Source organism: Impatiens glandulifera, chromosome 1 (genome assembly GCF_907164915.1).
Source record: "Impatiens glandulifera chromosome 1, dImpGla2.1, whole genome shotgun sequence".
In the NCBI taxonomy this organism is placed as follows: Eukaryota; Viridiplantae; Streptophyta; class Magnoliopsida; order Ericales; family Balsaminaceae; genus Impatiens; species Impatiens glandulifera.
Window position 1 is genome coordinate 15,464,088 of NC_061862.1, and position 27,257 is coordinate 15,491,344.

Below are 27,257 nucleotides of genomic sequence, written 5' to 3' on the forward strand. Positions count from 1 at the left end.
ATCAGAAGGGTTTGAAAATAAAATAATATATATATATATATATATAAATTAAATGTATTTAAATTGATTCCCACTAAATAAAATATTATAAGTTGAAATATGAGTAACGATGATAAATATTGGGTTAATTTTTTAAAATTTAAAAATATAGTAGAATGTTTATATATTTTAGTTGTTGAATTAAGTTACGAATATTTGAAAAGAAATTAAAAATGATAAGAAAAAAAAATCAGCTTAAAAAATAAAAAAATAAAAAAATAAAGTGACTTGAGAAGAAGAAAATGGAAAAATTGAACCTGATCCGAAAATGGAATATAATAAAAATGATTAGTAACAGTGCAAATTTGACAAAAATATACAAATTAAATGTAATCAAATGGATTCCCATTAAATAAAATGTTGTTAGTTGAAATATAGTAATGATTATGGATGTTGGGGTTAATTTTTTTAATTTAAAATATATTATAAAAATATTTATATGTTTTATTGTCGAACTGAGTTATGAATATTTGAAAAGAAATGAAATATGATAAGAAAATAAAAAATTACTCAAAAAAGAAAATAAAAAAAATGTAAATAAAGTGACTTGGAGAAGAAGAAAATGGGAAAATTAGATCTGAATTCGGGGCGGGCCGTTAAACCCAGTATTGGGTAAAACCCTAAATCGAAGAAAACCTTATTATAGAATCCTTTGTCATCTTATTACAACTCTTTCTTACCACTGTCCATTTCTCCATCTCCATTTCCATTCTCTCCTTCGCAACATCATGTATCGTTTTGCAGCAAATCTCGCATCCAAAGCTCGGTAAGTTGCATCAATCTCTGGCACATTCATGAATCTTATCATTTCTAACTATCGATTTTCTACTTTTTGTTTCAATTGCAGGATCGCCAGGAACGGCAACCAACAGGTGATTGATTTCTCTAGACTTCTCTAGTTGCTTGCTATATTTGTTTGTTTCTACTTCTCTTGCGTTTTCACACGTATTGACGTTGGTTTGTACTTTGGAAATGCAGATTGGTGCTAGATTGAACTGGAACAGAAACTATGCCGCAAAGGATATCAAATTTGGAGTTGGAGCTCGTGCTTTGATGCTAAAAGGTGTTGAGGAACTTGCCAATGCCGTTAAAGTTACAATGGGACCAAAGGTGATCTTAAGCGTGGATTTATAAGATTCTTCACTTACTAGTTCTTTGTTTAGTTAGATTAAGTTACATGTTTGAGCATGAATATGTTCAGTTTGGTTATGTGACTTGTTTCATTCTTATCGTTATAGAATATGTAGTTGCACTGAAATTTAGAAGTAGATTATTTCATTTTAACAATTTCCTAAGTTGATTCTTGAAGTACTATCTCTATTGAGGTGTTTTAAGAATGCTTGGTGAATTTATTTGTTTGCTTTATGTTATTGTAGGGTCGCAATGTAGTGATTGAACAGAGTTATGGTGCACCCAAAGTGACAAAAGACGGTGTAACTGTTGCAAAGAGTATTGAGTTCAGTGACAGAGTCAAGAATGTTGGTGCAAGCTTAGTAAAACAGGTTGCCAATGCTACGAATGATGTAGCTGGTGATGGTAAGACTTTTCGGATTGGAAGGATGGTTTTTTGAATAATTTATTTTTCTTACTCCTTTAACACCCACATGTGATAGTAGTATATGGGTTCGTTTTCATGTACTCTTTAATGATATTGACAATAAACTTGCAGGTACCACTTGTGCTACTGTACTTACCCAAGCAATATTCTCGGAAGGCTGCAAATCTGTTGCAGCTGGGATGAATGCAATGGACCTAAGGCGAGGTATTTCTATGGCTGTTGATGCTGTTGTAACAAACTTGAAGAGCAGGGCAAGGATGATTAGCACTTCTGAAGAAATAGCACAGGTCTTATCTGACATTAAATGAACTACTGAGGGCTTGTGATGGAGAACCTAGCACATATTGTTCATAATATTATTTGTTTTTGTTTTGGATTGGTCTCTACAGGTTGGAACCATATCTGCAAATGGAGATAGAGAAATTGGGGAGCTTATTGCAAAGGCTATGGAGAAAGTTGGCAAGGAGGGAGTGATCACCATTCAGGCATGTCTTTATTTTTAAGTTGTGATGTATTCGCTCGCAACCACTATGTTTTTAATTTTTTTTATGTTCTTGACAGTTGAGGCCAGTATACTTTTTTATCTTATTGATGTCTTATTCTTGTGCATGTTATCTTGTAGGACGGCAAGACATTATTTAATGAATTGGAAGTTGTCGAGGGGATGAAACTTGATAGAGGTTACATTTCCCCATATTTCATCACAAACCAGAAGAATCAGAAATGTGTATGTTCCTTGTTCTACTGCCTCAGAACTTTGAGATGAAAATGACTTCTATTGCCTTAATCTGATGCATTTGATTTCTGGTGACAGGAATTAGAAGATCCCTTGATTCTTATCCATGAGAAGAAAATATCCAATTTAAATGCTGTTGTCAAGGTTCTTGAGTTGGCATTGAAGGTTTGGCAATCTTCCTTTCCTTCTGATACTCTCTATAGCTCTGTACATTTTTTTTGAGTCATGTATCTTATGATTGACAATTCAAATGTTTTTGTGTTGTCAGAGACAAAGGCCTCTGCTGATTGTTGCTGAAGATGTGGAGAGTGAAGCCTTGGCAACTCTTATATTGAATAAATTACGCGCTGGGATTAAGGTTTCTGTTGTTGAATATGATCTTGGTGGTTCTGATTAGTTTTTTGCTTCTTAATTATTTGACACGTAAACTCATCATGTTAACTCTGCATTTTCAGGTTTGTGCCATAAAGGCCCCCGGCTTTGGAGAGAACAGAAAAGCTGGCATGCATGATCTTGCTGCTCTCACAGGGGGTGAAGTAGGTTTTATCACTGATTGCATTTGATTTCCGTAAATGAGTTAACAGAACAGTTAGCTAATGCATATGCTGTTTGTGATTAAAGGTAATAACTGAAGAGCTTGGTATGGACCTGGAGAAAGTGGAGTTAAATTCCCTTGGTTCATGCAAAAAGGTATGTTGCCGTATAGAAGACTATAACACTTGCAATACACTTTCATAGTCAATCAATCTCTATTTTGCTTTATCCTGTGTTTGCGCTTTCTTAACTATGTTTTGAGCTATTTTCAGGTTACTGTATCCAAAGATGATACAATTATTCTTGATGGTGCTGGTGACAAAAAAGTGTTGGAGGAAAGATATGAACAGGTTTGTACTTCTATCTACTCTTGTCATTTTGAGTCATTAGTTGCTTATGTTTGATCATTGGAAGATATAATGTAAGTTACTACACGATTTATTTGTAACATGTCTTTGTTATCTTATATCATTTCCCTGAACAGATAAGGTCTGGAATTGAATTGAGCACATCTGATTATGACAAAGAGAAATTGCAAGAGAGATTAGCAAAACTTTCTGGAGGGGTTGCCGTACTGAAGGTTTGGCCCCTACTTTCATAATCATTTGTGCCTTGTAGGATAAATCACTTTCTCTCTTTAGTACTTTGCAGTCCCATTTTAAGGAAATCATTCCTTTCAAAATAGTGTCACAATTTATATGATCTCTTGGTCACTTCAATCAATTTTTAACAATACAAGTTCTACACTTCTATCATCTACTTTTTTTTTACTACCATTTTCAATGAAATTATTCTGTTTATGAACCCCATAGTTAAGAATAATGTCTACCCTTTCTCTATCTGTCAAACATTTAATACAAGTTTAGTCATAATGATATTTTTATATTAAGGGTATCCAAAATCATCCATATTTAAAACTCACTTAAATATTAAAGAATCATATAAAATATGAAGGATGTGGTATTAGTTATATATTAGTTTATTTATGTGATATAGTTAATTTGTTTTTTACAAACATTTTTATTAATAGTAATTAATAATATAGTTAGTTTGTGTTTTACAAACAATTTTTTAATATAATCTCTTTTACTAATCAAATAATACAAACCATTAAATACAATTATTTACTTCTCTTTTGTAAATAAATATTTTCTATCAGCTCCACAATGTCAATCCTCATCATAATATCTACTCTCTATTTCCGGGCATCAAATATAAGTCAATCATGATTACATTTTATTCAAGGGTATTTTTGTTAAAAAAAAATCAAACCACCATTATTTAAAGTTCTCCTAATAAATGTTTCCCCATTTCAATAATAAAGGATTACTTTTTATACACATTCTGTTATTTTCTAGTCAAGTATTATATATATTTTAAAACTCGCTTTCTCTCATGCAGATTGGTGGGGCGAGTGAAGCTGAAGTCAGTGAAAAGAAAGATAGAGTTACAGATGCGCTCAATGCTACCAAGGCAGCCGTAGAAGAAGGAATTGTGCCAGGTATGCAGTCTCAAATGTTTAACCTCATTTTTTTCTATTAAGAAAAAACAGTTACATGATCAATTTTAATATGCAGGTGGTGGTGTTGCACTTCTCTATGCATCGAAAGAGTTGCACAAGTTGACAACAGCTAACTTTGATCAGAAGATTGGTGTTCAAATTATTCAGAATGCTTTAAAGGTAATAGAAAAAGTCTTAATATACATATGCTGTAGTAATAAAATATTATTGCCACATGTACTCATAATATTTAAACCGAAAAATTTGCAGACACCTGTGTACACAATTGCTAGTAATGCAGGAGTTGAGGGTGCAGTTGTTGTTGGTAAACTACTAGAACAGGAAAACCCAGATATTGGATATGATGCAGCCAAAGGTCTGTAATGAGCATAATTTGAAACATTTTTTTGCTGATTCCACTCTAGTTTCTAAACTAATTAGTTCTTTCGTCTGGTTAATTTCTAGGAGAATATGTCGATATGGTAAAGGCTGGAATCATAGACCCGGTGAAAGTTATTAGAACAGCTTTGGTTGATGCTGCAAGGTACTAAGACAGGAAAATTTGTTTTCTTCTCTTTTATGAAAAATTCCTTTGATAGGATTATGGAACTAACTAATTTATGAACTCGCGTGCAGTGTTTCATCGTTAATGACAACCACAGAAGCAGTTATTGTTGAACTCCCCAAGGACGAGAAGGATAGTCCAGCAATGGGTGGTGGTGGTATGGGAGGAATGGGCGGCATGGGCTTCTGATAATGTTCTTCTGTCTGGCATTGTTTCCGACTGACCCATATTTTTTCAATAAATGCTTAGAGATTTTGCATCTAAATTGGATCTCCAAACTGTAACAACCATTATGAGTTTAGGTCAGATATAATTTGTATAAGGGAAAGGATATATAGAACTGCAAGCATATCCCCACATTATTGTTCTTTGTCGTAGCAGAATAATAATTTTTGCCTTGTACTTTTACGGATTGATTACGGTTGAGAAAATACCTTTTCTTGTATTGAGTGCCCTAATGGTAGTCCCATTTCATCTTGATTTGCTTTGTTTTAGTTTTTTAGAGGCTGACTTTTAGGCTTGGTGATATTTTGTAACAGCACCATAAGCTGTTTTAGCCTATTTGTGCACAAATTTTGACCCAATCTAATTTATTTGAAATTTTGTAAAAGTTAAAATTAGTGTTTTTTTTACTTGTTCATGATACCAAAAACAGTTAATTTTCACCCTAATATATCACATGTCAAATTTAGATTCCAAAGTGAAATTTCAAAAGATAAATCTCATAATATTTTTTGAATATTAATAATAATATACTTAGAAAAGCTCATACCAAATCCTCCAATTGCCAGCCATGGTTAGCACATATTATTTGGATAGCTAACAACTTCACTAATAATCATCCTCCTTAGATGAATTAATCCTTTCAAGTTTCAACAACTCCATCTTCCCTCACTCTAATATATAAAGATCAATCACCCCTTCTAAACCAATATCATCAATCAATACACAAAACCAAAACCAACACCAATCTAAACTCTTCTTCCAAAATGTCGTCTTCACAATCCAACCCAATTCTCTGCATTTTTCTCCTAACCGCACTTCTCCACATCGCATGCATAACCGGGGAACCAATTCTAGAGCTCTACATGCATGACATCCTCGGAGGAAGCAGCCCCACAGCAAGACCAGTCACCGGTTTATTAGGCAACATCTACAGCGGCCAAGTCCCATTTGCCCGACCAGTCGGTTTCCTTCCCCCGAAAGGAGGAGTAGCCATCCCAAATGCAAACGGAGCAATCCCAACTGTAAACATTAACGGTGTTCCCCTTGGAACTGGCTTGGCTGGAGTATCTTTCGCCGGAAACACAAACAATAACAACAACAACAATGGAATCACCACACAGCTGGGACCCGATGGGTTAGGACTTGGATTCGGAACCATAACTGTGATCGATGATATTCTCACATCTGGTCCCGAGTTGGGCTCGCAGGCTCTCGGAAAGGCTCAGGGTGTCTATGTGGCTAGCTCTGCCGATGGAACCACTCAGATGATGACATTCACTGCCATAATGGAAGGTGGAGAATACGGAGACAGTCTCAATTTCTACGGGGTTTTCAGGATCGGGAGCACTATGTCGAGGCTATCGATAACCGGAGGAACGGGTAAGTTCAAGAATTCCTGCGGGTTTGCTGAGCTTCGTTCGCTCATACCCGCCGGACAGCATGTAACAGACGGAGCCGAGACTCTACTCAGAATCACAGTTCACCTTAACAACATTAATTGATCCAATAATCATATGATTATTGGGATGTGTGTGCTTTGTTTTCTTGTTTTTCCATGTTTCATGTTTTTCAAAATGTGTGTTTGTGTGAAAGGATTATATTTGTCAGTTTAAAACAAACATTTGTCTTTGATTCCTGCAAAGTTATATAACACAATAATCAAGTAAGTAATCATCCTGCTACAAATATCAGAATACTCCAAGAAACGTCGCGACTGCGAATACGAGAAATAGTGCTCCACCGATGTAGCCGACCTGAAAACAATACAAGTATTATTTTGTATAAGAAAGATTGAAATCAAGTTATGTATAAGATGAAAACAAAACATTCTCACCAATTTCTCTGAAATATAATTGGCGAGAAAAGCTCCTCCTAGAATGGCAATTGCTGTTGCTATTAAATGGCCAACTATGGCTCCACTCGCAACACCCCAAGGAGACTGTTTACGAAAAAACATGAGCTCGGCGCATCAAAAAAGAAAGAAAATGGAAGTAAAGTTTGAAACCTGAGCGGCGCCAAGAGCTATTGTTGCAAGCATGGACCGATCTCCCCATTCCTATTACGTAACAGTTAATTAATCAAAGTTTCAAGTGGATTTGATATATAATAGAAGGGGTATAGATTTCTTACAGCAAAGAATACAAGGCTGAATGACTTCCATACAATTTCAAGTGGATTTGATAGCGGTTTTGACACCTTTTCTTTTACAAGTTCCTCTGCTTCGACAAATTCACCCATCTGATCAGTCTCTCCACCTCTGGTTTCGCTCGGAAGGTCCCATGCTTCTTTAATCGACTTGAGCCCAAAGAACATCAAAAGTGTAACCGCTGCATATTCTCCAATTGGCAACGCTGTTTACCAAACCACACAATTTGCTTAGAACATGATCCTCCAACTGATCTGTCGCATTAATAATAATCATCAACATTTCACTATCTAATGTTCTCACTCAAAACACATAATTCAACACTTACTCGTCTGAAACTGAGCAGGTACAGATTGGAATATCCGTCCAATTATCACAGACAAGATAGTCATAAGTGAAAGTGCACCCATTGAACCCAAAAGAACCTATTCAAGTAAAGAAAAATAACATCTAAATCTAAAGGAAGATCCCCCTCAAACATAATCAATCAATCAATTTATCATACCAGTCCTCTCTCATATTGCATTGCCAAGAGTGCAGCAATGAAGAATGTCTGATTCCATACAAAGAAACATAATTGGTGATAAGAAACAGCTAGAAATAAACCTAACTAACTTCTGCATCAATATTCTTTTACCTTGTCGCCAATTTCAGAAATTAAAATCAACGAGAAAGCAGCAGTGAAACCCGATTTCGCAATCGCTGCTAAGATAGACGAAGGTCCCCCTTTCACAAAGGTGATGAGGGAAAAAACCAGGCCACATCCAATTAGCACTAAGGCTATAGACAGAGGATATGAAATATTGGTAGGAGGCTCCACACTGCCAATTTTACAATTTAAAACCAATGGGTGGGATTAAAGTGGATAAATTTACAGATAACCTAACATAATCTAACATTATCACTCACATTAGAGATGAATTGTCAGTCTCCGGTGATTTTGCAGTGATCTTTTGAGTGTTGTCAGTCTCCTCCTCCTCCTTGCCGCCTTCAAAGGTGCCGGATCCAATTCCAGTGTTAGATGCATGAGGTATGATTGAGCAGCCAACAGATTTTGATCCTAGTGATTCTCTACATCTTACTGCAAGCCGGTGAGTAGAAAGAAAAAAAGTCATTCATTAATTCATTCATAGTTTGGGATGATCTTCGATTAGGCAAAAAGGGTCTTGCAATTGGGATGTAATAGAAGCAATTTGATTGAAATAAGAGGGGAAAGAAAGAGGTTAAGAACACTAACATGAAGATGGTAAAGTTGGTGATTTGGAGGAGAATTGGCCTCCTGCCCATCGAGGAGTAAAGGCAAGCAATGGGAGCTTTCCTCTTGAAATGATTGATGGCGTCTGGAAAACAAGGCCTTGCATAGTTTGTTAGTGTTAAAGATTTCTTTTTTCTTCTTCTTCTTCTTCTTCTTCTTCCTGCTTCTTCAGCTACTCATCCTTCATTCGAAGTTAGTTCAATCAATCAAATCTATATGCCTCCCTCCCTCCTTCAGATTTCTCCCTATCTTCAATTCTCGTCTATTCCTGAAGCTCTCTGCTTCTTACTGTCATAGAGAAGAAGCCACGTGACGTGTGCCATACATACGGCCGGATAAAGTGAAAAACAAAACAAAATCAAAATATATAAAATAAGATAAGATAATTTCTTAAAGTATATAATGTAGGATATTAATTGTTTCCTATCATTATAAAAAAAATCATAGTTAATTATATTAATTAAACTCAGACATGATTTTTTTTAATTTCTGTTTTTATTATTTGATTTTTTTAGTATTTTAATTTGTTAAGTTATTTTTAAATGTTTTATTATTATTTTTTTAATTCATTAAAAAATTCAAATGAATTTCATACCAAATCAAAGATTTTCAATTACCACCATTTAAGTTGGAGTAAGTTTATGGTTTTATAAACATTAAAAATTTATACACTAATTTATAAAATTTAAATAATTATTTTTAATAAATAAAATCAAAATAATTAATTCCATGTAAAACTCAATTAAAACAATTAATTAAGCTAATTAGTTAAGGAAAATTATCAAAATAATAAAAATAAAATTATTTGAAATAAATGTTGTACTCATTTAATTTAAAATAATTTTAGAAAAAAATAAAAATAAAAATAAATAATTTAGGATAAAATGAGATACTTATTTCATCTCTTAAAATTATTTATTTAACCATAAAATATAAAAAAAATAATAAAATAAATTGATAAAATATTTGTCATATTTATTTTAATATTAGGTGTATTTAAAAAGATCAAAATTAAAGTAAAAGGTGAAAGAAAAATCAATTTTAAACAAACCTTTAAGGTTTTAAATAAAAAATAAAATTTGTGATCCAATGTGGCCGAAATTATGAGAATCGACTGCAGCAGGAATCACGTCTATCGGATGGACACTGGATTCTCATCCAACGCCCAAAAGCAGGCAGCGTAGCCCGTTGTAGCGGAAGGATGCGCACACACGTGAGGCACCGGATCAACTAACTGGACGTTATCCCCGTTAGCCAGAACGCTAACGGAACACCCAACGTTGACGGACCGCTGACAGAACACCAAAACGCGCTCAAAACAACGTCTTTTTGAGCGACACCTTCGTCTCCAATGCAACGTCGAAGCAGATAAGATCAAATACCCATCTTTGATCTTCTCTTTTTTGATTTTTTTCCATAGTCAATCTTTTTGACTGATTCTAAAGGTGAAATGACCACCCTATTTCGGTGATCATTTCCCCTACAAATATAGGCACAATCACTGCCTATATCTTCAAGTGGGATCAAGAAGAGCCAAAACGTCATTAATGACTTTTAGTTGATTCGATCCACTTCAAGTTCACAACCGACCTTGGACGGTTATAAATTGACCCTGAGTAATTCCGAAGCCAAGGAATCCACTATCCAACTTCAAATCGAAGGAAATTAATAATCCACCATTAAAGCTTGAAACTTTTGAATTTTTTGAATTTTTTGTTTGAAGCCTTAAAGCTTGGATTTGAGCATCCTAAAAGCTTCTCTAAAGATCAAGGAGTTTTCTCCAATCCTTGGTAAGGTTCCAATCACCTCTAATTCATATTTACAGTTTGAATTTGAAATTTTTATATTTCAAATTGCATAAGCTTGTATGTTTGTTGTTTATGGTATTTTATGGTTGAATATTGATCTTAGGATCATTTATGAACTTTCTGAATATGTTAGAAGCAATCAATCAACCTAAAACATATATACTCAAATTTGAATTTTAAAAAAAAAAACATATTTTACGTTATTGGGTTAATTCTGTTGAATCACAACCCAGAAAGCATCCTAACATGATTGTAATGATGTTGGACAACTGTTTGAATCATGTTTGATCAAGAAAATTTAAAATAATTGAAATTTTTTAGTTATTGATTTTATCAAAACAAGCAACCAATATTATTAATTTGGTACAAATCAAGTATATGAGATATAAGTAAGTTACTAAGTAGCTCATTTCTCCTCAAAATAGTTTTAAAATCAAAACTCAAATTTTGATCACAAATTGTTTTGAACGATTTGATCATCATCCAGATTGATTGGTACCTAGAGATGATGATCAACATATTAATGTGAGCTTTGTAAAGCTACACAAACACTTGGATCAAAGAATCCAAACTAAAAAAATGAATTAAAAAAATGAACTTTGATGTTCTTGAGAACCGAGGTTTTTAGTCTAGGACTGAGAAATTCGAAGCTTTGACTGAGACATAGAACCAATGATTTCAATAAGATCGAGTGATCCGACCGATGTTCTTGAACTAGGACCGAGATGTTCGACCGATAATTTTAATTTAGGACCGAGAGGTCCAACTCAGGACTGAAAGGTCCAACACTAAACCGAGAGGTCCAACCTAGGACCGATGAACTTAGTTTAGAGCTAACCAGAACCGTTGGGTTTATACACCAAGACCGATGAACTTAGCCCATGGTTAACCCATGACTGATGAGTTTATACACCTAGACTTGTAATTTCAGCCAAGGATCGAGAGTCCATAACACCTAGACCGAGGGACTTCGACACTCCGACCGAAGATCCCGAGCCTTGACCTAAGTCGAGGCTTTTTAGATCCCGACCGATAAAAATGGACCGAGACCTAGGACTTCGGTCTTAAGGCCTATTTGGTTTCACTTTTCAAAACTCAAAATTATTTTCGTAATTTTGGGACCCTAAACCATTTTCTAAAAATCCCAAAAAATTAGAAAATTATTTCAAAATATTTTTGGGATATTTTCACAAAAAAATATTTTGACTAAGGCCTATTTGGTGTTTATTTTTAAACCCTAACACCCTTAAAATGACTGATGTTCTTCAGATATAATCATCCATAGTTATCATCAGCAACATGTAACAACGTTTAAATATTATTTTTTCAATATTTTAAATAATGTTACAACTTAGAAACATGACTAGAACCGGAAGAATAATTGGTTAAAACTCAAACGTTATACAACCGATTTTCAAAACCCAACTTTATAAGTAGAGACCGTTTTTAAAACGGGTAAGGAGGATGAAGCGCGGAAACTTTTTCCCGAGTATCATCATATTACAAACTAAAAGAAAACTCTGGTCAATATGTTTGTTAACGTATGCCAACTTTTATTGATTTTCAAAAATAAATTGACCACCCTGTTTCAAAATAAATATTCTTTTAAATTAATTATGTTTAATTAATTTAAATTAAAGGATTTGTTAAAAATAAAATTGTGATTTGATTATTACAAATTCTTGAATTATTTAAAATTGAATTTCGAAATTAATTATTTTTAATTAATTTAAAAAATGGTTGAGAATCATTAATCTTTTTAAAAAAATAAAATTTTATTTTAAAAGAAAATTCATGTCATGCAAACTAATATTAAAATTCTCCAACTTCGAACCTTTTCAAAAAAAACTAGAGGACTTTTTTTACAGAATTACAGGTTTGAATCAAGCTTTCTATCTTAAAAAAGAAAATTTAGGTTTTCTTAACTGATTTTTATTTTAGTTTTTTTTGGTATACTTTTGTATTAGTTTTTTACTACAACTTCAGTTTTTATGTTTATTTATAAATTGAAAAATGACGATTTTGTTTATATTTTTCAACTTTAAGATTTTTTAATTATTTTTTAAAATTAGTTTATTTTACTTTTATATATATATATATATATATATATATATATATATATATATATATATATATATATATATATATATATATATATATATATATATTAGTTTCAAACCATGCATATTTTTTTTAAATGTTAATTTTTGTAGAACAATAATCTAATTATTATTTTTTGTATTAACAATAATTCAATTAACAAATGTTAGTGGGAAGTTTTATATAAGAAATATTAAGAAAATTTCAATTAAATATTATTCTAAAAAATAATAAAAATTAATAATAAAAATTAAATGAAGTAAAATTAAAATAAAATAAAAAACTATTAGAATAACTAAAAAGATTAATTCTATTATATTAGATTAATTAAAGTTTGTGTCTAAAAGATCATGTATCCCGTGCAAGTAATAATAATATAAAAAACCGTGAAAAAATATTACGGTAAAATTTTTATGGGCGGGTCAACTCACAATCCGACCTAAATATCTATTTATTCTCACATATATCCAAATTAACCACAGCCCTCGACCCGGCAATCCAGACACTTTAAAAATCAAGAATCATTATATATATATAGATTAGTTAGTTAAAAAGTTGAACTTATATTGTTAAAATGTCACGCGTTTATTAAATTTTGGGTTGAATTTAAAATATAAAGTGTTATTAGCCTAGTTGGTTAAAATGTTATACTTGTTTTATTATGTTGCAAGTTTGAACCATACCTATAGAATTTTTAATTTTAATTTTAACCGTTTTAAATTTATGGGCGGGTCAACCCACAATCTGACCCAAATATCCATTTACTCTTACATATATCCAAATTAACCACAGCTATCGACCCGGCAATCCAGACACTTTAAAAATTAAGCATCATTATATATATATAGATTAGTTAGTTAAAAAGTTGAACTTATATTGTTAAAATGTCACGCGTTTATCAAATTTTGGGTTGAATTTTAAATATAAAGTGTTATTAGCCTAGTTGGTTAAAAGGTTGTAATTGTTTTGTTAGGTTGCAAGTTCGAACCATACCTATAACATTTTTAATTTTATTTTTAAACGTTTTAAGTTTATGGGTGGGTCAACCCACAATCCGACCCAAGTATCCATTTACTCTCACATATATTCAAATTAACCACAAGTCTCGGCAATCCGGACACTTTAAAAATTAAGCATCATTATATATATATATAGATTAGTTAGTTAAAAAGTTAAACTTATATTGTTAAAATATCACGCGTTTATCAAATTTTGGGTTGAATTTAAAATATAAAGTGTTATTAGTCTAGTTGTTTAAAAGGTTGTACTTGTTTTGTTAGGTTGCAAGTTCGAACCATACCTATAGCATTTTTAATTTTGTTTTTAACCGTTTTAAATTTATGGACAGGTCAACCCACAGTCCGACCAAAGTATCCATTTACTCTCACATATATCCAAATTAACCACAGCTCTCGACCCGCAATCCGGACACTTTAAAAATTAAGCATCATTATATATATATAGATTAGTTAGTTAAAAAGTTGAACTTATATTGTTAAAATGTCACGCGTTTATCAAATTTTGGGTTGAATTTAAAATATAAAGTGTTATTAGCCTAGTTGGTTAAAATGTTGTACTTGTTTTGTTAGGTTGCAAGTTCGAACTATACCTATAGCATTTTTAATTTTATTTTCAACCGTTTTAAGTTTATGGACGGGTCAACCCACAATCCGACCCAAGTATCCATTTATTCTCTCATATATCCAAATTAACCACAACTCTCGACCCGGCAATCCGGACACTTTAAAAATTATTATCATTATATATATATATAGATTCTTACCTGTAATACATTAAGATGGAGTGGATGTTAACATGATTTGTCAGGTTAGTTTTGTAATTTAAAAAACAATAAAATTAATATTAAACTCTTTTATAAAACAAAAAAAAATTAAAATCAGTTAAAAGCAACCCAAAAGTAAAATGAATTATTAAAAAAAAAAAATAATAATAATAAAATTTTATAATTTTTTTTAATAAAGGGGAACCAGAATGAAACCACACTTAAACTCAGAACATTTTCAAACAGAATTGAACTCGTGACCATTTAATCTCTTAAACCGACTCTTACCACTGATCTACATTTGTGAGATAATTTTATAAAAAAACTTATTATATAATATAATAAAAAAAAGCATCCAATGCTAATTTGTGAATCGTTATTACATATCTTTTGTGTTTTTGTGTAAAACGCCTCAGGTATAATGGATGACTAGATTGTGAATTATTTTTTTGGAAAAAAAATTAAAAATAAAAAATATTCACAATCTAGTAATCCATTATATTGGGATTGATTGTGATTCACTTATGTGAAATTGGAAAAAAAATAAAATAAAAAATAATTCACAATTTGGATAGATCATTTATGAACTTTGATATGTTAAAAGCAATCTATTATGATAGATTGTGAATTATTATTGCATACTAGCAGAAGTGGATATCTAAAAGGTCATTGCAAACTATCATGTTCAGAGTTGCATCCATAATTAGTTAATATATGCACATCGATTTCTCGCAGTTAGTTCATGTCTTTGTTGTCGTTTCAACAGTTTGTGCATATCTTAGGTGGAAATTTGGAAGGCCACAAAAATCAGGTCCGCAGTTAGTTCATGTTCTTATGAGTCGTTCTAACAGTTTTTGCATATAATATGTGGAAATCTAGAAGGTCATTATAGACTATCAGGTCCAACTAGTGGTCCACAAAGTTGCATCCCTGTTTATCCGATCTATGCATATCACTTTTGAGTAGTTCATGTCTTTGTTGTATAAATGTTCCAACAGTTCTTCTGTATCTTATATTCAGGTTTAGTAAATTAAGATGTCAATGTATATATTCAGCCCTTATCAAATCAAGGCTATGATTCTTATTCTTTAAAAAAAAACTTTCTTATTCTTATTTCTCATTTCATGTGTACTCTTATCTCTTTCACAAAAATGATCAATTGAGAACTGTAAGTAATGTTGTCGTTTCTCATATATCATGGTGTTTTGTACGATTTTCAGAAATTCAATCTTACTTTTGTTCAAGGGTCCTACTTTCAATTATTCATCGTCAAAGAACAAACAAAAGATGCTAATAGTGTTTGGACGTGTACGATCAAGGCGAAAATGACATGGTCGCTCAAGAAAATCCTCAAGTTAAAAAAGAGTGCCATGAAGCTGTTTGTTATTCAAATTGGAGAGGGTAGATGAACACTTTTTTGACATGACCCGTGGTTTGAAGAAATTCTTATCGTTCTTAAAAAAGAATTTGGGCATATGAGAATTAAAAGAGATTGCCATGAAGCTACTATTCAAGACATTAAGGAGGGTGAGTGGAACTTAATTTTGAGGTGCATCCCGGAAGGTATTAGAATCCTTGATAATTTGCATTCTTTACTTTTTAATGTGCACAATGATACTCGTGTTAGGAAGGAGGAACAATGTGAAAAATTTGTTGCGGGTTTAGCTTAGTTCTATTGTATATCATATTTGGGAGGAATAAAATGCCAGGGCGTTTTCAAGAATTCGTAAAAGCATTGAGGAAGTTTGAGAAAACATTGTCATTGATTGTGGTTCACTTATTCGAAATTGGAGGTGTATTCCCAAATGTAAGCAAAATTGGAGCCTATGCCAAAGTTGGAAGATTCCTTACAATAAAGTCATTCAATTGAGAAATTCAAAGGCGAGATGAAATTTTAAATTGTGTTTGTTTGTAATTATTCATAACTTGTGGTTGGTATGTTTGTCGTTTATTTTGGTTTTCATTAAAATCATATCAATTCATATCAATTTGGGATTTATAATTAAATGACTTTAAATCGTTTTTCAAAAAAAATAAAAAAATAACAATGGAGATGATATTGATAATGATAAAATGATGTAAAAAAGCTTGAGTTTTTTTGGATTTCAGGTATTGAAGAAAATTTGTAGCCCTAGCTAAATGCGAATGTAACTAAATTTCTTCAATAAATTCTAAAAATGTTATTCTTGGATAACTCGAAAAATATCAAGAAAGAAGTTCAAAATGTTTAAATATCTTGTGATTATGACTTATGATTATGACGTAGGATATTGAGTTTCTTGTAAAGTTGTTGATGCATATTTTTTTTTTCTAGAGAAATTCATCGAACTGATAAAAAAGATTCGTTATTGGGTAAAAGATGCCTCTTCTTTGCATTTATTGCGATTTTTTCTGCACCAGTATCATAATTGGAATAGTTTTATTATTCCAAAACAATCTCGTTTTTTTTTTCAAAAAAAAAAGAATCAAAGATTATTCTTCTTCCTATATAACTCTAAAGTGTGTGAATATGAATCTATCGAGAGAAAGATATTCAAATGTCTGGAGGAGCATTATAGATCTAATGAAGGATTGTTTTTTTCCCTAAATTTCTCATTGAAGAAAATTTGGATTCTAACTCTAGCAAGATGTAGATTTTATAAATTTGATTTTTTTAGTGTAAAGAAGTTTGTGGAGTTTTTTTATTCTCAAGTATTTAAAAAATTTGTAAACCTAACTAATGAAAATTTAACTTAATTTTTTTTTGTAATAAATTCTAGAAATTTAATTCTTGAATTGCTGAAAGAACATAAGAAGGTTGTTGAAAATGTCTAAATATATATATTTTTTTTTTATGATATAGTATATTGAGTTTATGTCTACAAGGTTGGGTTCCGCTGCTCCTATGAAGTGTGACTAATTCCCGTGGGTTAGCAAAATTTGCCGCCTAACGGGCTCGAACCCAGGACCTCATGGAGGCCTGGGGATATCCACCTCTTATTGCCGCTAGACTAAAAGTAGGGATGAATATTTGGATTATAACCTAAATAGATGTAGATATTAGAAATTCGATTATTCAAGATCAAATATAGTTTGTTATGAAGGTGAAGATGTAATATTTTTGTCAAAATAAAAAAATGAATATAGTAGTTACTACTGAGTAATAAGCTCATAAAGAATTTATTCATAGTTCATGAAAGATAATTGGATAATTTGAACAAGATATTTGAGCTAATGCAGAAAATACAAGATTATGACCAATTTCCTAATGATATTCTGTAACATATCTCAATGAGTTTCATTTGCTAACCCTTAATCGATTGTAAATTCTCCCTAATTTTAATATTATTTTATTTGGCTTAGATTACATATATTTTCTTGACTTTATTTGATATGTATCTTCTTAGTTTTTTTTATCAACTAATGTTTTAATTTTCATTTCAAATTGTTAAAAAAAAAGTTTACCTAATTCCTAATTTCGGGACCTTAGGGTTGTGGTTGGGCTTCGGCCCATAGAAAAAAAAATTATGTAAAAAAATGACAATCCTGATTTCTTAATTTTTTTTAATTTAATTAATTATTTTTATTTAAAAAAATAGTAAAAAAAAAAACATTCATATACCAGTTTCATCTATAATTTTCCTTTTAAGTCTATTTAACTTTTTTTTAAGTTTACCGGACTTTAATTTGTGGATCCGTCCCTAAACCAATATCTATAGTTATTAAAAAATAATAATTTAAGTGAGGTAAAAATTTGAATAATTTTAAGTGATTTAAAACAATTGAATAATTTGAATAAATTGAACATCAAACATGTCTTTATACACAATATTATATAAAGCTAAAGAAAGTTAAAAAGCAAAATTTCTTAATTAAAGCATTTTTAAAAAAAAAAATGCAATCCAATCTCCATCAATTTGACTAAAAATGGAAGTATATATAGTTGAATTCTGATTTTATTAATAATTACTTTCTGATTTATAAAATTAATTAACTAAATTTAAATTAAATTATAAATTAACATATATACTTGTATAGATCCTTATAATAACATTAAATATAACTAAATCCTCGGCTTGATTGTGAACATTTAGTATTATATAATTATAAAGCTATACATTATTTTTCCAAAAATACTAAATCTTAAAATTTATTTGGAGATTTTAATAAATAATGTTTATTTTGACCACAATTATCAATACAAGGTATAATATGTTTATGTGAATTAATACAAGGTATAATATGTTTATTTAATATTCCATTAAATAAAATATTAAAATTTTAAAGAGAATTTTTTAATATATAAATCTCTTTTTTTTTTTTTTGAAATATGAACCCTTTAAAAATAAATTATTTTTAATTGTTACCTAGATTTAATTAGTATATTTTAAAAAAAAACGTATATTTTTTTATTTTTTTTTAGATATTGTACAAATATTTGTATTTATCTTAAATGAAAAAAAAAGACAAGTGATTACGTGTCGCTATTTGATTGGTTCAATGACGTGTAAGTTAGAGCCTATTGGAAGGACGGTAGATCCGTCGGTGAGATTGACTGTATTTCGGTCCGATTTCCATAACCTTACAATAATACCCCTGAATCCCTTAATTATTTCGGTCATACCCTTTTCTCATTCACTAAACAAAATTATTTTTTAGATTAGTGCTTTAAATACATAGTAATAAATAAAATGGAAGTTCATTTATTAATATTTAAAATACACTTAGAAAATCTCAAATACTTAATTATTTGTGTAGTAAGACTATGATAAAATATTAATATGAGTCAAAATCAATATAAATTAAAATGGAAAAAATATTTAAAATTTAAAAATAATTTGCCTTTTTTGATTTATTAGTCAATAATTTACTCATGTTGGCATTGCACATGGTAGGCCCACAAGGAAATCAATTATTATTTGCACTAAAAAAAAATCATGGAAGATGAGTGGACTATATAAAAAAAATTTTATAAAAAAAATTAATTTTTTAATTAGACCCTGTTCGGTTCTTACTATTTTTTATTTAAAATAATCAAAATTTTGATATTTTTAATAACTAATAACCAAACAAGGCCAATTCAGAAAAGGTAATTATTTGAAATTTGAGAGTTTAAGGGTTAGGATTAAATTAGTAGAAAAATAAGGGACAAAATCTTTAATTACCTAAATGAAAATTATTACACGCTTTATTTGCTGCCCAAAAAACTTATGTAAAAAAGAAACAGTTTTTTTTTTTTTTTTTTTTTTTTTTTTTTTTTTTTTTATCTTAAAAAAACTGATATCAGTTCTGTTCTGGTTTCTTTCTTTCTTTCTTGTACCTTGAGAAATTCCCTTTTGACCTTTCTTTCTCTCTCTAAGAAAATGGAAACCCCTCTTGAAGATGGAGAAGTACGTTTCATGGTGGAGGATCTTCTCGACTTTACTTTGGACGCCGGCGAGGTTCACGATGAAATCGAACAAGGAAAAACCCAGAAAGCTTTTCTTTCTTCAAACCCTAATAGCCATGACCAAGATGACCAGTTTCTCTCTCTACCTGTAAGTTTTTCTCCGTTTACCCTCTTTTGTTTTTCGCCGGAGTTCATTTCTATGCCGGCGGCGGCGGCGGCGGCGGAGGCCGTGCCGAAATGAGGATAAAACCCTCAAGGGAACAGAACCGGTTTATGTGAACCGGGTTTTTTATTGACTCGGTGGTGGACCGGTGGTGACATTATCGAAGCGTTTTTGGAGACTTTTTTGGAAAATCAAAATGTGATTGATTAGGTGGACGATATTGCCCATCGCCACCTACTTTTTTATTATTTAAATTAGCCAACTGTTTCAAGGATACTTTTGACTTTTCCTTAAGCAGTGAATGGCCTCTTTTGAATAAATACATATTATAGGGGACAGGTTGGCTGGCTGGTCCATTTTATCTCTACGTGGGGATTGGGGCCGACCATTATGATTTTACCAATTTGGCCCTAACCCTTTTGGTTTCTTGCAAAAATTTATCTGACCCATATCCGTAATTGGCAATTTACATAAATGTTTTGTATCCGAGTTAAACTCAAATGGGTGTTGTTTTGTAATTGTGGTACTGAGTTTGAACCTGGTTGAAAAATTAACCAGGATTGTATTGTGGAGGAAGAACTTGAATGGATTTTGAACAAGGATGCATTCCCATCTGTGGATACTTTGTTTTTCGACATCCCTACCGACAATCAAAGTCCGGTTTCTGTACTCGAGAACAACGATAAAACCAGCAGCACCAACAGCAAAATTAAAGTTACTAGTTGGTGTTTAGATGGTTCTGTTCCAATTCGTTATCCCGTGAAGGCTCGAAGCAAGAGCGTGAGAAAACGTAGGCGTGGCTTTCCCGAACTCTGTTATCAGCAACGACAACAACCGATAAGGGCACAACAACCCCGTGTTGGTGGTGGTGGTGGTGGGGTGGCGAGTATAGGGCGGAGGTGCCAGCATTGCGGGTCGGAGAAAACCCCACAGTGGAGGGCAGGGCCCATGGGAGCGAAAACGTTGTGTAATGCTTGTGGGGTGAGGTATAAGTCGGGGAGGCTGGTACCCGAGTATCGGCCAGCTAGCAGCCCGACTTATTCGGCTTTATTGCATTCCAATTCTCATAGGAAGATAGTGGAAATGAGAAGGCAAAAGCAAGTTGATGGAGAGTGGTAGTGGAATAATATTCATAGGGAGGGTTGTTTAGGTTAATTAGTTTTTTTTTTCATTATAAATTTGATAATTAGATTAGAGTTTGGTTTAATTTATTGTACTTTGGTTAGATTTTAGTCAAGTAATGGAGGATTTTCATGAGTCCATAGAAAGATTTTAGTTGGAATTTTGGAGAAATCTAATTGACATCTTTTGGTCATATGCGGTTTTATCTTTGTTTTTGTCAGAATAATAGCATTTTGTTACTTATAATAATAAGTTAAAACTTAAAATGTTGAAGAATGAAATTGTGTACACTTATATCTATAGCTAGCTTTGTCCAATACATTGGTTACAAAATATATAAATATATTATATATATATATATATTCGGTGAGAAAGATTTTGTTTGTTGGATGGAACAACTTTTATTTATTTATAACGTGAAAGATCTGATGAATGCCCATGTTGCCAATTGAAATATGGGTGGTGGAGGATGAGAAATTGTGATATATATTATTTAGACCCCACCATTGTCATGTGCACCTTACATCAATTGTCTTTCATTTTTTTTATTTAGTTTTATTATTTTAAGGGTGGTTAAGGTGCAAGTAGTGTTAAGGAATTTTGAGTTTATCGATTTGGTCAATTATATCGTCGAAAGATATCCAAGCAACGAAATCTCGATTCAAGGTCAAATTTATGAAAATTGAGCTTAGTTGTGAAAGGGCTCTTATTATTCTAGAAAGTTGTTCTAGTTTGGTTGAATAATATTTAAGATTATCTACCATACAAAATGGATGGAAATACACTACCACTTGTTGTAGATTATTGACCTCAATTAGTGTGGTGATTGGTGATGATATTGATACACCTACTAAAAGGCTAATATAAGTGAATAGTATGTTGGTTAATTAGTGGGCTTTGACTATATGAGGCCTAATGGTGCAATCAATCCTTAACACATTTGCAATCTCATATTATTTAAAGCAAAATCAAACAATTGTTGGAGGAAGAAAACAGAAAGCTTAGCTAGTTAGAGCAAATGACTGAAAATCCTTGTGTTAGTGGTTCGAATCCACTTCTAAGGGGACGAAGGGTCCAAAGTACATGTAGCCTACGCGCGCCAAATTCTTAGTTGCTTGTCCTGTAGTATGTATCTGGTTCATTGCTTTTAGATATTAGTACTATGACTTTCAACCTAACTATGTTCGTATAACTTTATTTTTCTAAAAAGAATATATTAAATATGATATAAATGAGATGAGTGTCGTTTAAACATAATGACAAACAAGTACCAAACGGGGTTGATTAAAGTGACACCAAACACGTGAAAGATAACAAAAATAAAAAATAATAATGATAAAATGAAGAAAAATGATTATTAATTAGTCTAGAGGTTTTATAAAAGATTAACGAGTTCTCATATCGCTTCGTCGCGTTTTTCCGAATACATATAGCAAATCGTCAACTATGTTTGTACATAATTACATAGTTTTATGTGAAGACTTATAACTCAGTAATAGAATGGAATGGAAACTCTAATTTCAAAGTTATGAATTTGAGTATTCCTTCTTGAAAAGAGAAATCATTCATTTTTTAAAATATTTATAAATTAGAGTTGACTATATATATATATATATATATATATATATATATATATATATATATATATATATATATATATATATATATATATATATAAAAGAGACCAAAAGGATAATGAGGTTAATTCCTACCTAGAAAGCTTTGAATGAAAATGTAAAACCTACAAGAAAAACTAGACAAATTCATCCTAGTTGATTTTTTTTAATAAATAAAGTCTTTGTAAATTGCTCAATATTGTTCCAACTCTAGAGAGAAAGAACTCAAAAGTCCACTTAAAGATTGGTTTCATAAGATAGTAATCTGTTACGTTTTATTTGTAACTTAGAATTTATGGGTTCTTGATTTCAAAAATCGAGTTCTTAATCTCTAGAGTTGGGTAGAAAATATATAAACAAAGGGCAGCGGAAAGGTTTTGTAGTGGAGAATTTGAGATGAGGAGAAAAGAAGAATCAATGGTGAGAAAGAGTACTATTGATCTATACCAAACAGTTCAAAACAAATGTTCAAAACCTAAAATAAAATAGGGGTGATGAACTTTCACAAGAAAATTCAAATATTCATTTATTCATTCAACAGTCTTTGGGGAAGAAAGATCAGCTTTATATAGTTATTGTCTTCCCCAGAATATTCGGTTACAATAACTACTAGAATTACCAGAATTCAGTTTGAGAAATAATAGAAAAGGGAAAAAAATAGAATATAAAACAAAAAACAGAAATCCAAGCCCATTGGGTCTGAGTTGCCATGATTTTGTGGCATATTTTCTCCAAAATCCCACTATTGATAAAATTATGGATGCTGCATGTATCAATCAGGATCACCACTGGAAAGTTCCCGATCTTGCCAAGAATTTGGAGCGTTTGAAAAGTTTTAGAACTGGTCAATGCATGTAAGGATATGGCTGGTTCATCCCCTGCCCCAAAAAACAAAGGTAGATCATCATAAACAGGTTTTAGAATGGGTTATTGGACTTCTTGATTATTAGCCGAGACCATGAATAATTTGAATTTGCACCTATGGTTGGGCTCCCACCTTTCATTGTAAGTATATAGCATAGGCCTTTCTTCATTTTCTCGTCCATTACAACCAGGCCAGACCCGGAGGGGTAGGCAGCCTAGGCCACGGCCTAGGGCCTAGGACCGAAAAGGGGCCCATTTTTTTTATATATGCTAGGTATTAGTAAGGATTTTTAGTTTCTTATTCTTTAATTTTTTTTATTATGTTAGATTTTTTGTCCCATGGCTCTATAGCCCAAATAGAGAAACAAACTAACACTATCAGAACAAAAAATTGAAAACCCTACTGTCTGTCTCACTGTCAGTCTCTCTCAGTCTCTGTATCCTACATCGACAACGAAACCGACAACGAAACTCACAACGAAACCGACAACAAAATAATTTCGACGATGGCTCTGTTTTGTTGGGTTGAGCCTTGAGGTAAGGTTTAACCATTAAAAGTGAAAATTCAACATCATGGTTTGATTGTTATTTATTTTTATGCTTTGTTTTGAGATTGTGTATTTGTGTGGTTAAGCCGTAAAGATTTTTGAAAATAGTTTACTTGTTTGATGGTGCCGAAAAAATATTTATCTGGATATGAAAAACGAAAAAGGAAAGAATTAGAAGAACAATTTGTTAAATCTCAAAGTGGTGCGCTTGACAAGTTTGTTAAAAGAACAAAAGCTTCTGAAAATTTAGACTCCACTGAAGCGATAAATACTGAAGAAATTAATATAGTTAATGTAGATGAGAATGTGGAGGAAATAAATATCATTCCCGAAAACGATAATCAAACGAACAACCATTCTATCTCTCTCGTGGATAAACCCCTAGTAGATATATATGATCCTATAAATTGGGATAATCTTGATAATAAAACAAGAGATTTATTGGTTGAAAAGGGTCCTAGACGGGAATTAAATCTTGAGTTTCCTTATGATCATATTTCTAAAAATCTTATCAATGATTTTGCATCTAAAAATGCAATAAGAAGTCACTTTCGTTGACAATTTATGTTGCATCTTTGTAGATATTGGAAGGTTATTGAAGATCAACGGTGAAACACAAGTGAAGTTTATGCGTAGGCCCCAATTTCGTGCTTTTGCCTAAGGCCTAAAAAATCTCAGGAACGACACTGATTACAACCGGGTCTAATTGTTTAATTTGGCCCTGGTTTATACTTGAAGAAGACACATGGGAAGAATTCTTGATGTCGGTATTCCGGTTGATGCTCGGCTAGACTGTGTTAATATTGAATGACTTGGGCAGCAACGGTGCTTCAGTGCTGTACAAGTGCCCGCTGCTCATTAGGGACATGTACATTGCTTCTTGGACCTTGGCCATGGCCATGGCCATGGCTTCGTTTAGAGATCTAGTAAATCACAATCTGATGCAGTTCGCAATCTCCTTCCTCAAGCCGGAAAAATAACAATCTATTACGTATTCCCTTGGCATACTATATAATTTTTGAGAAATTGACATGCATTGCAGATTGTATTCTTGAACAGAACCAACCTGTTTCAGATTCATTAATTGTCTCTATTAGGATCTAGGTCGCGGCTAGGGAACCGGGGTCTGGCCGGTCAGCGCGTCTCACTCAAAGGTGGTGATTAATTCGGTTAAAGATTAATACCGGGGTTTCAATACTACACAAACTGTCACAAACTCTTGAACCAGGTTCAAGCGCGGAAGTTGTTTGTTTCAGGTTGAAGCAGCACACTCACAAGATAGGCAGAACCGGTTTTGAATAGGACAGGTTTGGAATTTGTTGGATCGGTTTTGGATCTTAGTAACTCGGTTTAGGTAATGTAGAGTCGGTCGAAGCGGTTAGTGCAGATCGATAGTAAAGTAAGCAGAAAGCAAGTAACAAGACAGATTTTATGGATGTTCGGAGATAAAACTCCTACGTCACCCCTTCCTCTCGAAACCGCGAGAAGGATATTCACTAAGGAATACAAACACAATCCGATCGAGACTTATTTCCTGCTCGATAAACACCCGTACAATTTTAACCGAAATTGTAGAATTACACTTCAACTTAGCGCTTAAGCTTTATAGAGATAGAACATACTCTTATCACTTGTAAATTAATTGTCCACTGTGTCCCACATTTACTCCTCTTCAGCTCCTCCTTTTATAGGTGAAATGTGTCAACGGTCACATTTCATTTTCTTGAATTTGATTGATTGAGCAGAGGTTCAGTGATTCAGACCTGGCGGTCTAGTCTTCCAGTATGTAGGTCAAACCGGTTAGGTTTGTCTTTTACTCAATTTGACAACTATCGGTTAGACAGTTGTCTGTACTTGGAAGATTGCCTTTCTAATTTATCCTGAAGTGGAAAGATCTTGTAGGACGGTTTTCTGTAGCCTGCAGACTTTCCTCAAACTTATATGAATATGGCAATGTTCAGTCTGTTTCTTTGGCATCATTCTCAACAGATACCCGAAGTATCTTTTTATGCTGGTCGGTTATGTGTGTTAACCGGATGACTTTCGGTTTTTCTTTGGCTTCTAAATGACCGACTGTCTGGTGTTTCCGGCCTTCTTGTCTTTCTTGTTCGGTCAGGTTTTTGGTCGGTTTGATGACTTGACCGGTGGAGTTTCTTAACCGGTTGGGTGATTTGATCAGTCCGGTTCTTTGTCTGTTCCTGCATAGGAAATTTGTTTGTGTTAAGTTCTATTAACCGGTCTAATTTTATCTAACAGTCTCATTGGAGTGTCATGTATAGAGGGCCCGAATTGCGTCATTAGGTCTTTCCTGAACACAACCCATTTCAATGCTTCCGTATGGTCGCGGTTATGGAGATATGACACATACCACATTCTTGCTTCGTCAGAAAAGTGAATGGGGGCGATTTTAGTTTAGTGGAATCCTTAGTCTTATCCACCTAAAGAGTTGCTCGACAGATATTAGCCAGCCCTCCACATCAGCCCCATCAAACCGAGGAAAGTCGACCCTAGTTAGCCGGGTTGGAGAAACATAGTTTTGGCCAGGGTGGTGCGGCCTATATGGGAAAGAATCGTGGCAAGAAGGATCATCATAGAGTCTGGTGCGGGGATCTTGGCCATTTCCAGGCGCACAACTTTCAATGGCTACCAATCTTTCTTCAGCAACATCAAACATTTTGTCCATTGAAGCTTGCATAGCAGCCGTTTGTTGGAACAATCCTTCGATTAAGGTCTTTAGAGCATCCATTTCTGCTTGCTAGCGGGTTTCTATCATTTAGAGAATCGTCTTTCTATGATACCAAGATGTTATGTCTTATTTGTAACTTAAAATTTATGGGTTCTTGATTTCAAGAATCGAGTTCTCGATCTCTAAGACTGGGTGGAAAATATATAAACAAAGGGTAGTGAAAGAGTTTTGTAGTCGAGAATTTGAGATGAGTGGAAAAGAAAAATCAAGGGTGAGAAAAAAATATTGATGGTCTATACCAAACAGTTCAAAACAAAGGTTCAAAACCTAAAATAAAATAAGGGTGAAGAACTTTTACAAGAGAATTCAAATATTCATTTATTCATTCACCGGTCCTTGGGGAAGAATGATCAGCCTTATATAGTTGTCGTCTTGCCCCAGAATATTCGATTTCAACAACTATTAGAAATATCATAATTTAGTTTGAGAAGTAATAGAAAAGGGAAACAAAACAGAATATAAAACAAAAAACAGAAATTCAAGCCCAATTGTTCAAAGGACCGATGGAGGGTGCTGAAATTAGTCTGGGACCGCAGCATTAATTTGGAGAAAGTAACATAATTATAGAGTATTTATCTAT

General features: G+C 32.5%; 4 protein-coding genes across 4 annotated transcripts; 3 read left to right on the forward strand and 1 right to left on the reverse strand.

Moving 5' to 3' along the window:
• The first annotated feature begins 664 nt into the window (after positions 1-664).
• Positions 665-5,380, forward strand: LOC124919442 (chaperonin CPN60-2, mitochondrial). The gene is made up of 18 exons (XM_047459681.1): positions 665-805; positions 887-911; positions 1,018-1,149; positions 1,416-1,575; positions 1,709-1,884; positions 1,987-2,082; positions 2,220-2,324; positions 2,412-2,498; positions 2,602-2,691; positions 2,789-2,869; positions 2,955-3,023; positions 3,140-3,217; positions 3,352-3,447; positions 4,269-4,368; positions 4,445-4,548; positions 4,639-4,744; positions 4,834-4,912; positions 5,005-5,380. The coding sequence occupies exons 1-18, from the start codon at positions 768-770 to the stop codon at positions 5,120-5,122; spliced, it is 1,740 nt and encodes a 579-aa protein (XP_047315637.1). The 5' UTR covers positions 665-767; the 3' UTR covers positions 5,123-5,380.
• A 542-nt stretch (positions 5,381-5,922) lies between these two features.
• LOC124919026 (dirigent protein 18-like) lies at positions 5,923-6,660 on the forward strand. The gene has a single exon (XM_047459142.1). It carries the CDS (start codon positions 5,923-5,925, stop codon positions 6,658-6,660), a length of 738 nt encoding a protein of 245 aa, XP_047315098.1.
• An 81-nt stretch (positions 6,661-6,741) lies between these two features.
• LOC124919444 (protein PAM71-homolog, chloroplastic) lies at positions 6,742-8,829 on the reverse strand. The gene is made up of 9 exons (XM_047459682.1): positions 8,542-8,829; positions 8,214-8,385; positions 7,942-8,125; positions 7,810-7,857; positions 7,633-7,729; positions 7,289-7,509; positions 7,164-7,214; positions 6,993-7,097; positions 6,742-6,912 (listed from the first exon to the last, which is right to left on the reverse strand). Exons 1-9 carry the CDS (start codon positions 8,663-8,665, stop codon positions 6,847-6,849), a joined length of 1,068 nt encoding a protein of 355 aa, XP_047315638.1. The 5' UTR covers positions 8,666-8,829; the 3' UTR covers positions 6,742-6,846.
• A 10,722-nt stretch (positions 8,830-19,551) lies between these two features.
• Positions 19,552-21,096, forward strand: LOC124921246 (GATA transcription factor 1-like). The gene is made up of 2 exons (XM_047461871.1): positions 19,552-19,766; positions 20,340-21,096. The coding sequence occupies exons 1-2, from the start codon at positions 19,593-19,595 to the stop codon at positions 20,898-20,900; spliced, it is 735 nt and encodes a 244-aa protein (XP_047317827.1). The 5' UTR covers positions 19,552-19,592; the 3' UTR covers positions 20,901-21,096.
• The last annotated feature ends 6,161 nt before the right edge of the window (positions 21,097-27,257 follow it).